General features: G+C 36.2%; 1 protein-coding gene across 8 annotated transcripts in view; it reads left to right on the top strand.

Annotated features, from left to right (window-relative positions):
• WDR7 (WD repeat domain 7) overlaps positions 1 to 17,937 on the top strand; it is a 354,920-nt gene that overhangs the window by 51,391 nt on the left and 285,592 nt on the right. For all 8 annotated transcript variants that reach the window (XM_045042404.1, XM_045042403.1, XM_006938939.4 and 5 more), the window contains one exon: positions 14,948 to 15,143. In XM_045042404.1, coding sequence (XP_044898339.1) covers positions 14,948 to 15,143 — 196 coding nt within the window. The remainder of the gene's footprint in view (positions 1 to 14,947; positions 15,144 to 17,937) is intronic.

The raw sequence follows: 17,937 nt of genomic DNA on the forward strand, positions 1-17,937 counted from the left end.
CGCCACCCAGGCGCCCCTCTGTTTCTTCTTAAGATTATGGAATGTAAAGGGAAGAACTTCAGTTTGAGGTTGGTGTTTTTCTGTTTGGTGGTTTGATTTCTTGATGAAACAAAATGTACCCTCTATACAGATGAGTGATACATGTACACACATGTGCATGAAACCTACATATGAAAGGTACATATACATGTGCCCTACCTGTGTGCAAAAGGTGCACATACATGTGCTGTGTATATGAAAGATACATGTATATTTATATGAAAGATACACCTGGAAGAAAACTGAAGGAAAACTACTAAAATAGTATTTGAATCATACAGCATAGCATAACATTCTGTACCATTTTTGTTTGTCATTCCAAGCTGTGTTTATTGTTTTTAAAAGAGTGTTTTTTATCTTGTATGTTGCTTTTCAAGTGTTAGAGTTCTGAGGCAGTTTTAATAGGATTCAAATTTAAAGTGGAAACTTTATATTATCATCATTATTTTTTGGAACCTTTATATTATTATTAGATTAGATTGCCACTTTAATACTCATATAGGACACTTTAAAAAAAGCTTGTAAAAACAGGCTTGCTACAGTTTTGAATTTTTTAACTTTTCATCTGTATTGAGAATATTACTGTAGTGTTTTAAAATATTTTACAAGTGGATATATAAAATGCAAAAGGTATTACAGCTTATTAATGAAAAACAAGTCTCCTTTCCCTCCTGTTCTCCAGCTGTGTGGTTCCCTTAACTCTGAGTGCAATATCTTACAGTCCTTCAGAGATTTTCAGTACTAGAGTGTTTTAATATTTTAGAACTCTAGCATTTTAGCTTAGTCTTATTTTAATAACTGAGAAATTTAAGCAACAGAGCAGTTAGAGATAGACGGCTCCCCATGTTTGGATAGCTGTCAGAGGTGGGTGAATTTCCAAAATCTGAACTGTAGGCTAGGGGAGGCCAAAGAGTGCACCAAATCCCTGGGGGAGTTGGGGAGTTGGAGGAAGAGAGCTCTTGAAAGGGGGGACAGATGTTATTCGGGCTTCTGAAATCCCACAGCAGGATACCTGCTCTAAGTCTCTCGTATTAGGATTAGTAGTTAATAGTTGATAATGATCTGACTTCTTCTTCCCTTTCTTCCCTGCCACCTTCCCTCTTACTCATCATTCTTTTTTTTTTTTCTTTTTCTTTTTTTTTTTTTTTACCTTAGCTTCCAGTGTAAAGGATTCCACTCTCCAAGACCCAGGAACATTTTCTTTTATGTCCACGTATTTTAATTTCAGAGAAAAAAAACCCAGACTTTGAACAAAAGACTAAGAAAATAATTTTAAAATGTCAGGAGTGCTTTAGAAAACATTTCCCCTCATAAACCAGACAGATAGTAATGACAGGAATGAAAATGCAGAAATGAAAAAATAACACTGGTGACCCAGTAGGATATTTCTTACCTGTAGAATGGTAGTCATGTCTTTGCATGGAGCTAGCTACCCATGTTTCCTTTGTCTGCATTTGCAGCAGGTGGCTGTGCTTAGTACAGCCTGTGACAAGAGACATGTGTGTGTGTGTCATACTGTTGATCCCACTTACTTACATTTAAGAAACACACAAGTGCATACTGTGTATTTATGGATACATGCAGAGGTAATAAAATTATTAAAATTGAACTGGAAAGATTACCAAATTCAGATTCTGCTTTGCTTTGGGAGTGAGAGGAACACATATGGAAGGGAACCAGAGAAGTGACTTTATTAAGTATTCTGCCTTGTTTATTTTTAGTTAATATAAGTTTACTATTTCCCTCTTCCTTTGGCATGAATGACTGGATTACCAGTTGTGTGCTGCTAATAGAACTTTGTATTCAAAACAGAATTTTTGGAAAATGTTTCAAAATAAATTTAGTACCCATAATACGTATGTTTCTTTACGTGAGCTATAGGCTGACTTCTTTAAGAGATGAAAATATGATTACTTCTCATTTATTGTATCTTGATAAACTTGTCTTATCCTATAATCTCCAGAAGTATCCAGAAGGGGGCAGCATTGGTTTGTGGAAACAGGAAAGTCAGGCATCTAACCTAATTGTGCCTTCGCTTGACAATATTAAATCCCCAGCTCTTAGAGACAAATACAGTAATATGAATGGTGTATGTGACTGTATGTATGCTAGCAGGCTAATGTTCACAGCCATTAAGAACAATTAACAAATCAGGTTTCTTTTTAGTATATTGTGTGTGTGTTTTTTTTTAAAGTACTGGAAGCTTTTGTTTGCATTAGCTCTTATCTCACCTTTTTGAATTTCAGCTTTTGTTATTAATTTAATTTGCATGTTACATTTATAAAGCAATATTTATTATTATGACATAGTCTCTGAAGCCAAGCAGAGTAAACGTTGGTAATACAAATGAAACAAAAGCAGGAGGCAGAATTAACGTTTTCCTAAAATATATCACAATGTACATAATGTTCTGTAACAGTCCTTTTTTCCTTTAACATTTAATTTTCTTGGATTTTGAGACCATTTTCATATGTTTTTATGCGTTCAGCACTGTCTTTTTGAAATTAATTATTATTTTTTTTAATTAAATAATACACTGTTAGTTACAGAGGACACAGATATTTTCTAAAGATATTCTGGTCATCTTTCTGTCTCACTAAATACATTCCAACATCATTTTTAATACTTGGTAATTTATCAGAAATTTTAGAATGTTGCTTTAAGATTTTTTTCTTGTCAACAGTGAGAATACAAATTAGTGTAGCTAAATATTTTTGCACATCTGAAACGATTGCTTAAGATAAATTTGTAGATATAGAATTTCTGTATGAAAGGGCATATTGATTTCTTAAAGCCTTTTGACTAGGTATTGCCAAATTATCCCTTAAAAGCTTAGAGATAGGTTTATACCACCTATTTACCCTCATAATTCTCCATCATCCTTATAGTCTTTGAAGACTTGCTAATATTCAGGCTTTTAAGTAGTTGTATGCAGAGTATGTATAAGTGCATAGCACCCATTCTCATTCTGAAAGGGCAGACGCATTAATATATCAATACCGTATTGGCTATCCGTTCTGATTGGCGTATATTCTATTCTTTATAATAGCGTTTTCCAATTTTTTACTACTATCATATTATTTTATTCAAGACAATTAATTTTTCCTGCTCTGAATATTTATGTGTTCAAATATCATAACGCACCCTATCTCTTGTGTAGGAAGCTGAGACAATCCAGTAATATACCAAAAGACTGTCAGTGAGTGGTCCCTTCGATATTAATGAGAAGATTGCATCCCTCTGTTCAGGCTACACTTATATTGTGCCAGACATTTAAAAAATTTAGATATTCTTTTATCTCAGAAAGGCTTTTTTAAGATCTTAAGTCATATCTTTGGAAGTAAATAAGATTACATTGGGCATGAAGTTTAGTTTTAATAACAGAAGTGATTTGGTGCTAAACTTTGTGAATGAAGTGGGTGATTAATTTCACTGTTTATTTTGAGCTGAAGAGATAGTGTGACCTAAAGACTAATTTTTCTTGAGTAACCTAATAAAGCAATTTTAAAATGAGTTAAAATTTATCTTAAAATGGTGGAAATTGTTAGAAAATAATAATGATTTTTGAAGGTGACTGTTCAGTTGAGTGCAGTGTATTTTTGAATAGTCATTTGTTCAGCAAATATCTGAGTGCCAACCATATTCCAGGTGCCTTCAAGAGCCAGGTATATAGTAGTCGATAAGATATAGTCCCTATTTTATAGAGCTTCATCCTATGAGGGAGCCAGACTAGAAGACAGGCAGTTATAAGGCAACAGAATAAACGTTGTGAAGTACCCTTGTAGGACTTCCCTGAGTACAAGTCTCCCAGAGAGGCCCTAGAATGGGCACTTAGTAGGCCAGCTGTGGGTGGTTTTGAAAGACTTTCAGGAAGGGTGATCTGTATGGTATTGGAATGTGTTAGCTTTACGGGTGTATGTAAAACCATACGTGGTGCCTGAATGACCTCTGTTTACAGATGTACTTGGTATGTTGTGTGTATGTTCTATGGAGGAGTCTGCAGCCGTTAAGTTGTTTTTACTAGTACCTGATGGCTCTATCTATGGCAAGTGCTGGTAGGAACTTGCTATATTTGTGCATTACTTTGAAAATAATGACCAAGAGATCCGAGTAATATATTTTTTTGATGTTTATTTATTTTGAGAGAGAGAGAGAGCGCGTGTGTGCACAAGTGCGCTCCAGAGTGGGGCAGGGGCGGGCGAGGGGCAGGGAGAGAGGAAGAGATAGAATCCCAAGCAGGCTCTGTGCTGTCAATGCGGAGCCTGAGGCAGGGGGCTGGATCCCACAAACCATGAGGTCGTGACCTGAGCCGAAATCAAGAGATGGACGGTTAACCGACAGAGCCAGCCAGACACCCCCAGAGTAACGGTCTTGGATGTGCTGCAAGCCGGTTAGTTGTCTGTAAGACCATTTTGACACTTTTTTTTTAAGTTTGTTTATTTTGAGAAAGAAAGCACAAATGGGGGTGGGGGTGGGGTAGAGATACATGGAGAGAGAGAGAAGGGGGTAGGGAGAATCCCAAGCAGGCTCCATGCTGTCAGTGCAGAGCCTTATGCAGGTTCAAACTCACGAATATGAGATCATGAACTGAGCCAAAGTCGGACGTTTACCCCACTGAGCCACCCAGGTGCCCCCATTTTGGCGCTTTATTTTACTCTACTTAGGAAGGGTATTTGGAAGAAACAAGATAATAAAATATGAAACTGTCCTGAAAAGTATTCGCGATGTTTTTCCAAGGAAAGATTGGACAACAGAATGAAGTGGAATGAAATGGAATGATATGAGATTAGAAAGGAAGAATGTATTTCAAAAATAACAAAAAATGCCAGTTAGTGTATGATAATTTTTTTTAAAGTCATAATTAGTTTTGGTGAATTAGACCACCTCCAATTGGTGGTCTAACTGAACACCAATTAGACATTGGTGAAGACTTTCCAAAAGGAGGTGGAGAAAATTTTCTGCTGTCGGCATGTGGAACCTAAAACCGTGAACCGCTGGTCGGTCATGTCAGTGAGAACAGGGCCTTTAGAACCAAACGAACCTGGATCTGTATCTTCATTTTGGGGTGACTTCAGATTACTTCACATTTTGGAGCTCTAGCAACACTTTCTAGCAACTTAACGGCTGCTGTAAAGTGTTAAAGTTGGGAGGTAATGCTTGGCCTATGATAGGAGCTCATTAAATCATTATTATTGTTTTTTTATTTGTATTTTCAGTTATCTGCATTCTCATTTGGGTGATAAAGGCCTAAATCTGGGGAACATACTCATTCATTTCCAGTTTGGAGATGACTTTATTATAGATACTTTGTTCCTATAGCAGGAACTACTTTTAATTTCCTTGTTTCCCAACTATGGCCAGGTGCTTTTAGAATCTGCCCAAATTAGGGATGAGTTCCCTTTGTCTCCCTAACTGCATCTTTTTATTGCACGAGACAGAAGTTTCAGGATATCAAAAGACAGCAACAAATTCCCTAGAAATTGTAGTCTTAAGTGTTGTGCTTTGCCTGCTCACTGCTTGAACATTGGCGTTTTCAACTGTCTGAAAGGCCCCAACTGTGTCATTAATGGAAATTTGTGGGCAGATTACAGAAGGGTATGACTGTTACTTTTGCAAAGCCTTTGGTAGCATGACCCCACGCGATCAAGGGGGGAGTTTGACCCTACTTACTGCTTTTCTTAGGCATAAATTCTTGGCGAGGCACAACTTTCTTGCCTACTTGTGGACACTGAAGGTTAGGTTTCTCCAGTGTTCTTTGATATAGACCTAAAAAGTCAGCCAGCATTCTTACTAAACAAAAGAAGTATTTTTAGCATATATGTTCTAGTAGTTTACTGCTAGGCAATATACATATTATTTTGGTATTCCAGTTGGAAAAATGAAGCCAGAATCTATTTTAACCCATTTATTTCCATGAGAAGGGAAAAAAGATGTTTCCTAGTTATGTCAGAGGTATGTAAATTTGATGTTTATTTCTTGTTAAGGATACAGGGATGATTGGGATGAATAGGTTGAGGCCAAGTGGGCAGATTTAAAGTTACCAGGTCAGATAGATAGTGCCTTAAAGTCACCTTTCTAAGTGAGGCATCGGAAAATAGAAGGGCAGGACCAGTAGTCACTTGGAGTCATAATTCAGTGCACTCTGAGAAAGAGGACCATTCGTGACCAAAGACTTTAGATCTTGAGTGTGTGTAACCCAAGGTTTGGGTGTGGTTTTGGGCAATAAGTGGACACAGCTGACTGGGGTGCAGAAGGGGAAAAGAGCAGCACTTTTGAGTTCTTTAAAAAAAACTTTGATGATTTTCAGTCTCTGCAGAGTTGACTGTCTCAGTCTCTAAGACTTTAATTTCAGTGAGTGAAATTAAAGCATTTTACTGTTTTAAAGACATGAAGTGAAAAGTTATAAAAGTAAATTCAATGGAAAAGCAGTGTGAGGAAATATTCAGGAACAGTGAAAGGTGGTCATTGAGTTGTTGGATTGAATACTTTTATTGACTTGTATTGTTAAAAGTGCTAAGAACTTAATTTTAAGGTAATTGAATGGTACTGATGATTATGCAGGTAGAACTATTCAGATTAAATGAAAGCAGAGATATTAATAAACATCTTCATATTTCCTGGCAAATGCCTACACATTGGCAATTCCAAAAAATAAATATAACTCCATTTTAAAAGACAGAATTTATGGTGTATAATGAGATAATAATAATGGTAAAAATAGTTTTAACTATTATCTTTTGTATGCATGATATGTTAGTCACTGTGCTAGTTTCTTTGTGTACGTTTCATTTAACTCACACAGTAATTCGGTGAGGTGTGGTTATTACTGTTGGTCACATTATACAGAGAAATGAGATTCAGAGAGGTTAAATAACATCCCCAAGTCACACAGTTAGCAAGTGGCCGAGCTGGAATTTGGTCCTAAGTAGTCTGACTTGAAGGCTGACTTGAACGTATGCACCATGCGTACTGCCTCCCAGTAGATGTAATTGTGTATTTAAAAATAATTGTATTTCTCTAATTTTTTACTATGTTTTCACTATTGATTTACATAAATATATAATTTTGATGCATACTTAATTGTAAAGTGCCAATTTATTGAATATCATTCACTATAGAACAAAATACAGCCATTCTCTTGAATTCCTGTATTTCCAATTTTCCTTCAGAGAACTATGCATTGCTCAATTCTTTTTTAACTTCCCTTTTAGTTTTTATCTTTGATTATTCAGCTTTGGAGTTTTTCAGTTTTAGCCATCCCCTCTTTTACCTTCTCCTACTTATAGCACATTATTTGCTATAATTTTTAACTGCAAGTTTATAAGTTTAATGGATACACACTGTTAAATTGTTTGAAAAAAGAGGTAGCTAAGAAGGTAAAAGGTCACCTGTTATCCCTCTAACTATAAGAGAACCATAATTAACATTTGGATGTCTTTTCCCGTAGGCTTTTAAAATCCACTTACTGTATACTTGTGATTATATTGTAGGTACAGTTATCTGAGCCCACGGCATCTTCATTTAATATCCTAACAAATACTTTTCCAAGTTATACTTGCTCATGAAAGTAATTTTTAGTGCTTGTAGAACATTACCTTATGTGAGCATACCTTATTTACTTAACAGTTCTCCTACTTTGGATATGTAGTTTGTTCCTAATTTAAACTCTTGCATTATACAATACGATATTGACTATCTTTTAAAATTTGTTAAAATTTATGATTACTCCCTTGGCTAGCTATTATGAATTTTTTTAAGATTAGAACCTCAGAATTTTTGTGTAGTAGGTATTAACATTTTTAAGGCTACTGAGGTATAGTAGCAAATTATTTTCTATCCTCAGTGCCTATTTCCTTGTCACTTGCCAGCACAAGATGTTTTTATCTTGCCTTAGTTTCCACATCTGTGAAGTGGAAATAATAATTATACCTACCTCAGAGGGTTGTGAGACTATAACGAATTACAGCATTTAGAATTTAGCGTTGTGTTTAGAATAATACCCAGCACAAAGTTAGAACCCAGTAAAGGTTGGCTGTTTGCTATCACAATTTCTTAAATGTTTAGGCTAAATTGGTAGGTGTTTGAATTTGCATTTCTTTATTTACTAGAGATATTGAAATTTTTCTATGAAGATTTTCACGATTTTTTTGAGACATGTTTCATCCTTTGCTTATTTGTTTTTCTTGGGGATTTTCAGGCTTGTATGAATGCTTAACTTAATTGCAATTTTAGGCTTATGTGCTTTCTATTGTTATTGAAATTCCCTCCTGTTCTAACGCAATCTTTCCTTTTTCTGTGTAGCTTTTTTCATATTTCGGAAGTTTGGGATCTTCCCCCACCCAGAAATTTGATGAAATTTGATTAAAAACCAGTGGCTGGATTAAGAGCAAACATCAGATACTTTAGCGGAAATTTGTTTGTTTGTGGGGTGAGGAGAGGATAAAAATCATCTGTTCTTAACTAATAACTTTTCTCAATGTCATTTATTAATTTTTTTCTCTGATAGGCAATATCTTCTTAGTCTTACATTAAATTCTTCATATTTTTTTTGCTGTTTAATTAATAAAGAAGCAGATGACGAAAGGTGGAATTCTGATTAGCTCACTATTTCTTTATTATCTTTTGTATATAGTGAATGCATGAAGATGTTAAAACTTGTTTTCTATAAGTCTTATTTTCATATAGAACATTACCAATTAGATGGTCAGTCAGTGTTTTGGTCGGACTACATGGTCTTATTTTCTAAAACAGCTATCAAAGAAAAACCTTCTAGCTTTTTTTTTCCCCCTTAAAAAAAAAAAAAAGAAGGCTGAGCTATGGATTTCTGGAAAAAAAAATTCTTTAAGCTAGTTTCATGAACATGTGGAAATGAAATTAACATTCCTGGGCACTTTTCCACTTCAGGTGGAATATTTAAAAGTGATAAATGATGCATCTTAACTGCACATTTATGTTCCATAGAAAGAGTTCTGGGAAGTACAAGAAATAATGATTAAGAGAATAGTGAGATTGATTTATGACCGAAAGAAGCTGGTCATTTATAGCTCGTCTAATGATGGGCACATTTAAAAGGAGAGACAATAGTTAGTGATCATATATTTAGAGAAGATTCAAAGAAAAAAATTGTTTGGGGGCAGTTAAGAGATTGCCCCTGAAATGATATGAAGAAAAAGGAGAATTTAATTTAGAAAGCAAATGAGCAAAAGTAGGAAAAATGTATGTATGTCATTTATACTGGGAGCTATTGGAAAACAGAATCATCTCCTCAGAGAGCTGGTGGAAGGGATAAACTAGCTGTCTCTAATTTCTGTAATTCATGGCAGATGTTTAGGAACAGGTTACATAAGAGGTTTCTGGGAATGGTTTAAAATGAAGTCTTGTAAAATGCGTAAGGTCGGGCTGGATGACCTAGGTGGCATATTCTGACTCTGTCCGATTCTGTGATTGTGGCTCAGCACTAATGTACCGTGAGGATTATTTACTGGCAAACTCAATGAGACTCTGTTTGGTTGAGGATCAGAATTATTTGGAAAGAAAAGTGGGCTCTGGAGTGTATATGTTTTGATCAGGTATCTCCCTCCCTCTGCTTGCCCCAGTTATCTTAATATTTTCATCAAATAAAAATACAGTTTTTTATTAAATATCCTGTTGTTTATTGTTGTTAGCCTTTGTTTTCAATTAGTTTTTGATGTCATTGGTGCGTCTTTTAGGGCAGAATTAATAGTGTTTGGAACATGAGTTTGAATAATTTTTACCTATAAAGTACTGGCCTAGTTGATAGGATGCTCACCCCATGCTGTACAAATTCTGTGTTCGAAACAATAAAACATTTGAAATGGTGTTTGTGAGTTGAACACTCTTTAAGTCACTTGGAAGTGGTTGCTAAAGTGTAAACTGTGAGGCAGTTAATTGGGGTAAGGGAATAAAATATTAAAGCTCTTGTTTATGCCCCCTTTTTAACCCTAAGAAGTTGAGCTTATGAGCAATTACCAGGTGGAAGGACACCGGTGTCTCACGTGTTTCACACACCCAGTGGGCACATCTTACCTGGGGGAAGAGCAGAGTCACTACCAAAAGGGACGAGGATGCTTGTTGTCTGGGTCCTCACCTGGCCACCACAGAGCCACATAGGATGGGCAGAGCAAAGGATGGAACATATTCTCAGTGAAACTTAAATATCTTTTCATCGGCTACATTTCAGTTTAAGGCAGTGATCATTTGGTCAGTCTGGCAGGAGGGCAGCCCCACCCCATTATAATTACAGAAAATATGTATTTACATCCATAATCATTAACAGTGAAATCTTTGTAAAGGTATGTATTGTCCTTTGAGGTACTGCCTGACATTAGCAAGACATTTAAGAAGGTGTTTCCTTTCCTCTCCAATTTGTTCAAACTTGGAGTCATTCTTTTTTTTTTTTTTTAATTTTTTTTTTCAACGTTTATTTATTTTTGGGACAGAGAGAGACAGAGCATGAACGGGGGAGGGGCAGAGAGAGAGGGAGACACAGAATCGGAAACAGGCTCCAGGCTCTGAGCCATCAGCCTAGAGCCTGACGCGGGGCTCGAACTCACGGACCGCGAGATCGTGACCTGGCTGAAGTCGGACGCTCAACCGACTGCGCCACCCAGGTGCCCCTGGAATCATTCTTTTAAAACATATTTTTGGTGCGTGTTTTACAATGTACATGGTATGTATATTAGTACAGAAGTACGTATTTAATTTGTAAATATACATGCAACGGGCATACATTACAAAGTTTTTTTAATGAATGGGTGTGTGATCAAAAAAGGAGCCTAAATGCATGAGTTTCACATTTTTTTAGTTGTATTATTTTAATTACATAATTTAAAGGTCTTCTACATTATCCCCTTAAAATGTCCTTGATGTTAAGTCACGTTCAGGTGACTTTTCCAGGTTGAAATGGAACAAAGTGAAATAGAATGGAATTAATCAAATTATGGAATCAGTCATTGTAGGTGTTGTAGATGCTTTGTAACCAAGATCTCTGGAATTTGATAATTTAGTAATAAAGGAATTGTGCTAATTCAATTCATTTGTGGGGAAGCTGGGTCTAAATCAGAGGTAGGAGTTATTCTATATTCTTTAAGAAGTGCTTCTTTAATAATAATTTTGAGGACAGATAAGAAGAAACCAAGTTAATTGTGTTTTAGCAAATCTTTTAAGTGCTTTCATTTAACAGATAGCTGAGAATTATTTATCATTACTCTGCTCATTGTTTGAATTAAAATTAATACCAAAGTGGTGCTTGAGAATGGTCTTTTTTCCTTTTACATTTAAATAGGTTAGACATTTGCTTTGTTTATACCATTAATTTGTTTTCACACAGCCTGTGAAGGTAACCATCAACTCACAATTAATTAGCGGAATCAAAATTAATGAGGTTTTACTGTATTGGGCCATTTCCACTCTAGGCCAGTTTTTTTCACACGAGTTGGACTAGCATTTTTTTGAAAGAAGAAAAATTAGATTTATTTTAATCCATATTTAAAAAGCAGAGAACCATCTTTTCTTGTGAGTTAAGTACCTCTAATAACTATGCTTTCTTGGGCTTAGCAATATTGATTTTTTTGTTTTGTTTTGTTTTCGGTCTTGATTATTTTGGCTATTTCCAGACTGTTGCTTATTACAGTAAAGCTAGAGTTAACTCTTCACAGGCTTATTTTCATTTACAGGGACGGGGATAGCATTTTCTTTTTGTTTGTTTGTTTGTTTGGGCCAAACATGGTTTTTTTGTGGGTGGGGTATGTCCTTTGCCTACTTTCTTCATCTAGTGCACTGTTTGAAAGAGGAACAAAACTATTCTTTAAAGCATATTTATGTGAGTATATGTCTTAGAAGAGAGTGCATCAAACAGAAATGAAAAGCTAGGATTTTTTGAATTACGGTTATACTTTCCCTCCAGAAAATAACATAGTCTGCTTTTTAGACGCAGATCCTTTGCTCTTACTTAGTATTTGCTTTGTCCATTGTTTTTACGAACAGGACTGATAACATAATGTAGAACTTTTAGGTCTTTTCTTGAGGATGGATTACCTTTTCTTGAATTGTTGAAGTTGCCTGCATGTAAATGGAGAGGGTGAAAGTTCTAACAGTGAAACTTCTCGTGGCAGTGGGTGCTGAAGGTCAGGTTCCTCGTAGGAACGGGGAAGCCTTTTCTGTTTGCAGGATGTCTGCCGTCTTCTCTCTGCTGGCTTCTAAACTACAGTAAAAGACATTTGGCAGAGAGAATGTGTAGGTCAGTGTTGTCAGGACTTCTGTGTCCCCTCAGATACTGAGATCTACCAAGAATAGATCATAACCCGAGGAACACCAAACATAGTAAAGAACACTGATGAAGATTCACCTGTTTTTGAACAGACTTCACCCCCAATTCATGCCTCATTTTCCTTACTCTTTGAAATGGAATGACAAGAGTGTGTATGGACACCAATGAGATGACTGTGGACTTGGGGTCCAGCAAGTAGGCTGGTGAGGTATACGGCACCGGTTAAGCCATCCCTCATTTTAAAGGTGAGGAGCTCGTGAGTCAAAGTAGCAGAGTCACAAGTAGTGACGGGTGTTATGAGCACTGTGGCAGATGAGTGCCTGATTAAAGGACGCGGACAGATGAAAAGAACTGTATGGGAGGCATTCTTTTCAGTTAATCACACATAGAAAAGATCACCGCAGACATTTATTTCCTATGATGAGAGAAATAAAATGACCACTTTTTGGCAGATTGATGTTGCAAAATAGTAGTGACCATTAATGTCGCATCCGTCTCTTTTTGTAAGTTGAATGATGGATATAGTTGATAAAAACAAAGTCGTTGCTAATGGTGATCTGTAGAAATGCAAAGCATCCGTTGTATTAAACTGTCTATTATCTTTGGTTAGCACTGGATGCCTGGTGGAACTCATAAATATTTTATGTGGTCTGAAATAACTGAAAATAAAGGCTTGGCGGTATGTATTTTTACCCAGTTTTAGTCTAACGTCGCCATATTTGAAGGATTTTTTTTTTTTGTAGTTTGCTACTTTATTTTGATTCATTGCTTAATTATACAGCTAATTTATGTGTGCCATAATCAACTGCCCTTCAATCCTTAATGTCTTTTTAAGAAAGAAATCATGTTTTATGTTTCAGTTGAATGCTTCTCAGGGAACACAAAATAAGTAAGTTTAACAAATGCTTGTTTAGGAAAATTCTATATGATGTTTTAATAAAGGTTTATAACACACTCTTTCTCAACTTCATTTTTTAACTTTTAAATTAGTATACACCTGCTATGCTGAGTATAGTGTTTAAATTATTGTACAACAAAAAGTACAAATAAAGCTAACAATAAAAGATTAACATACCTGAATTTAAGAACAAAGTAGTTAAATCTTACTATCTTTGTTTTGTTAATGCTCTGCTTCATTCAAAAATTGATTTTAAGTTGTTTACAAACATAAACATTATTCAGTAGGATAAAAATAAAGGTAAATGATGATGAGAAACTGAGAGCAGCATGTTGAGATGGCTGAGTCTACATGCAGAAGTACGTGCCCACCATCCCCCACTGTGATGGGTAGAAAACTCAGGCCTAAGTTTCTTAGCTGCCAAAACATGAAAGGAACCAGTTACAGCAGATTTTCCCAAAGTATGTTGTTCCTCCTAAATTCAGTCTTAAAAGATTGCCGCGGTCAAATGACCTTTGAGGTGAGTGACACTGTATTCCCCTTGTGGAGATAATTCTGGTCACATCAGCATGTTAAAGGTTCTTAGAAGTTCTGTGGATAAAGTCAACAACCATAACTTGTGTTTTCCGCACACACTTGGCCACCCAACGTCAGCATTTCCCATTCAGTGAGATACACCACTCAGTGCGGTATTGTTATTTAGTTCAGACTGTCTGTTTGTTTAGGTGAAGCCCAACCCAATTAGGTTTGACAAGTTTCTCCTTTGGATCCCATTGATGGTTATGTATACGTGTAGTACAGTGGGCCTCTCATCCTCAATATTAGCCACAATATATACAATGATGTGTGGCTGTTTTCAGATGGTTTCACCTCGGTGTGAACTGAAAGCATAATCCAATAAATCACTAAAAGGTTAGGTTTTAAATAGCTCATAAATTGTCTTAAAAATAGAAATGCCTTAATTTTAAATCATCTAGGTTGTGGATTCCGTTCCGTGTTGCTGGTGAAAGTCTTTACCGTCTTTCTTTTGACTGTTTATATTCCATCCTGTCCTAAAAGGAATTGAAGGGCAAAAACTAGAGACGAGCAGAAAATATACAGCAGAGTGTTTAATTGGCCATTGTGTGTTAGTTGGGGTGGTGCACCTGCTGATATTACAGACAGAAGCTGCGAAGCCCATGTACGGGAAATACAAAATATCTGTGGCTCTTGAAAGGAACGATTGTGGCAGAGGGACCGGGAGGGTATTGTTTTCGAGCAAAGGAGCAGGGAAGAACATGGGTCTAAAATGACAGAGTCACACGCAGAAAGAAGCACTGCGGAGAGCCTGCTCCAGCAGCTAACAAAGGAAAGTTCACAGTGTGGAAAGAGAACGCATAATAACAGATCAATTTTTTTTTTCCAGCTTTCCCCGCGCCTGCACAGCAATCATTTTAGTTAAGGTCATCTTCACATTTGAACAGGAGATTTTCCAAGGCATCTCTTCCCATCTTTAGTCTAGGATTAATTTAGCATTTTTTCTTTTTTTTTTAAAGTGTTGTCACGATTGATCTGGGTGTTTTATGTATAATGTGAAGGAACACGCTTTTCAACACAACCTAATAATGCGGTTGGTTTTCAGCGGTGGTGAATGGGTAATTACTTTTGGTTTAAGTTTTGGAGGGCAAGATCATTTTATCCTGAATTTAATCTAAGTGTAATGAAGGTATATTCTTTTTTAGGCAAGAGTGCAGCACTGTATCTGCTCTGTAGCCAGTGACCACTCAGTAGGACTCCTAAGTCTGCGAGAGAAAAAATGCATTATGCTGGCATCTCGTCATCTGTTCCCCGTTCAAGTAATCAAGTGGAGGCCTTCTGATGATTACCTAGTAGTGGGATGTTCAGATGGCTCCGTGTACGTCTGGCAAATGGACACTGGTAAGCACAAATGTGAAGAGAGAGACTGGAAAATCCAATGGGGGTCTTTGATTTCCTGGAAATTAAAAAATCTTCTATATGAGGGAAAAAGCCCTGAAATATAAAAAAAAAAAAAAAAAAAAAAAAAAAGTTGCTCCGTTTACTTCCAGTCACTGCTTTTTCTAAGTGTTCTCATGATTATCAACGACAAGGAACTGTTTAAGTGCCCTCTTGCTTGTTGTGCTGTGCCAAATACTTGCAGAGGAGTTCACGGATCTCTGAAGGAATGTAATTGAAGACGATGTACAGATTAGGACAGACATACAGACAAGTAAATAAGTGATTTCTGTACAGTTCATGAGGTAAATTGTGACCAAGATTAAGGGACCATTTTTGTATCGAGTTCGGAAACCGTGGAAAAAGATAAAATTCTTACTGAAACGGCAGAAAAGCAGTATGAAACTGTTTATGATGGGAGGTGATTGAAACGAACGTTTCAAGATCTCTCACTTAAGATTTCAAGTTTCAGAAAATTTATGTATGGGGCATAATATAGAACAAGTAATGTGTAGCTTACAAGTACACACAATTATATATGATGTTTATACACAGAATCTTACAGTTTTCCTTGGGAAATTTTCAAGTGTGTAACTAAATGCTTACTGCTGTAGGCCTTAAAAAACACATTTGATTCTACTTTTGCTACTTTAAATCATGAGCTATCAGTAATTAAAGGCTTTCTTTATATACCTAGTTGTGTATCATATAATACTTCAACCAGTCGGTTTTGTTTTCTTCACCTTTCTTTGTACCTTTTCCAAAGTAGGCTGTATCCATATTTGTGCTCCTACTGGGTCAGTAGGGAGTTCTGTTGAGTCTTTCTGTAACAAGTACCAAGTACTCAGCAGTCTTTTATTTACAGTCCTTGTCTTTACGTGTAGCGCCCAGGCAATCTTGCAAAGAGGGAGCATTCTTGAAGAGTGTCAGACTTCTTTGCTTTTGCATTTGCCTTTCTCTTTCTTCTCTGATTGTAAAAGAGGGTCATACTTTCTGTCAAAAATCAAAAGCTCCAACGTAGTGGAGAAGAAGAGAGATGAGCTCAGATCTCATTGCTGAGTGGTCAGTGTTGACATTTTGGCACATTTCTTTCTGGCCTTGTTTCCGTGCATTTTTGGAGACAAAATTGCCGGTGTACTACGTATGTAACTTTATATCTTTGTATTCCTTTTTGTTACATCCTGTCTGCTGAGAAGCACTGTTTCATGCTTTCTGGTTTTGTCTGCCCCAGAAACGAAGTTTGCCAGGTTTCTGTTGGGCTTGGAGTCAGACTGCTTGGTTTGAATTTAGGATTGACCATTTGCTAATAATGTGATCTGCTGCACTTTACTGGACTTTTGTCTCAGTAAAACGAAGATCATAATAGTTCCTATTTTATAGTATTTCTGGGAGAATAAAATGAGGTAACATTTACCTAGTGTATAGTAGACATAATGTAAATGTGTGTATATGAATGTTTGTGTACTTGAGGTTTGTGTGTGCGTGCATGCACGTGTTTATATTTGCTATTAATGTTATTTAACGAACAAGCTGCTTTCCTTGTTACTTTGTTGAACTTGGGAATGTGATCTTACCTCCATTCAGAAATACTTTGAGAGGGGCGCTTTGAGAGGGTGGCCTGGTCGGTTAAGCGTCCGACTTCGGCTCAGGTCATGATCTCACGGTCCGTGAGTCCGAGCCCCGCGTCAGGCTCTGTGCTGACAGCTCGGAGCCTGGAGCCTGTTTCAGATTCTGTGTCTCCCTCTCTCTCTGCTCCTCCCCTGTTCATGCTCTGTCTCTCTCTGTCTCAAAAATAAATAACGTTAAAAAAAAAAAATACTTTGAGAATTAAAATTAAAGAGACTAAGTTCTTGTAGCATTGACATCCAGAAAACACTATTTTAAAATACTATAAATATTAAATTAACAATTGATATAGCACAAATGCAAGAATATGGTAAACTCATATAGGACTTTTAAAAATTATTATAAAGGAAGAGAATTTCATTTTCTGAATTTTTCAGATACTTAAATAATTGATACCTGAATACGTCAGATATTTTAAATACATTTGTAACGAGTATGAAATTCTTCAGATTCTTTAATTTCATACTCGTTACAAATAAGATGTTAATGAAAGGCATAGTAACTTTTCCAGTAATTTTCCCAGAAAGAGATGACAGGTAGCCCGTAACTATAGGTATACTGGAGGAAGTTTTTTTTTTTTTTTACAACCAGTTTAGTATAATTAAGCCCACGTTAGATTAAACACAATATATAATGTGGAAACTTCATAATTATCTTACCTTCAAGAGGATTTAAGGAAACAGTCAGTCAATGTGGCATTCTTAAAAGATAAAGAGGCAGAATTTATTTTGGATTTAACCATAATAGGAGGTATACATTTCTTTTTCCTCCTTGCTGCTCAGGCTTTAGCTAGTGATATAAAGGTCCCTAGGGAGTCAGTATGGCACATCCTGAAGGTATTGACATTATTTATTTATTAAATTTATTTATTTATTAAATAAATAAAAAATGAAGCCAAATAAATCAGATTCGGCCAAGGTTTGATGGATGAGATGTATTTAAACTCCGATGAGATAGTTTATCCCCTCTTCTTAGCATTTTGGGGATGTATTTTTAGCAGTGAAGCTATATTACACTAAAACTCCTCGTACGTAGTGTGCAGTTTTGTGTCGGCTGTTTTGAATTTTACTGATCTTTCTAGCTTTAAACCTTTTAAAAATGTCTTGATACTTCTATGCAGCATTTGCTTTGA

The sequence above is a fragment of the Felis catus genome, chromosome D3 (assembly GCF_018350175.1).
Source record: "Felis catus isolate Fca126 chromosome D3, F.catus_Fca126_mat1.0, whole genome shotgun sequence".
NCBI lineage: Eukaryota > Metazoa > Chordata > Mammalia > Carnivora > Felidae > Felis > Felis catus.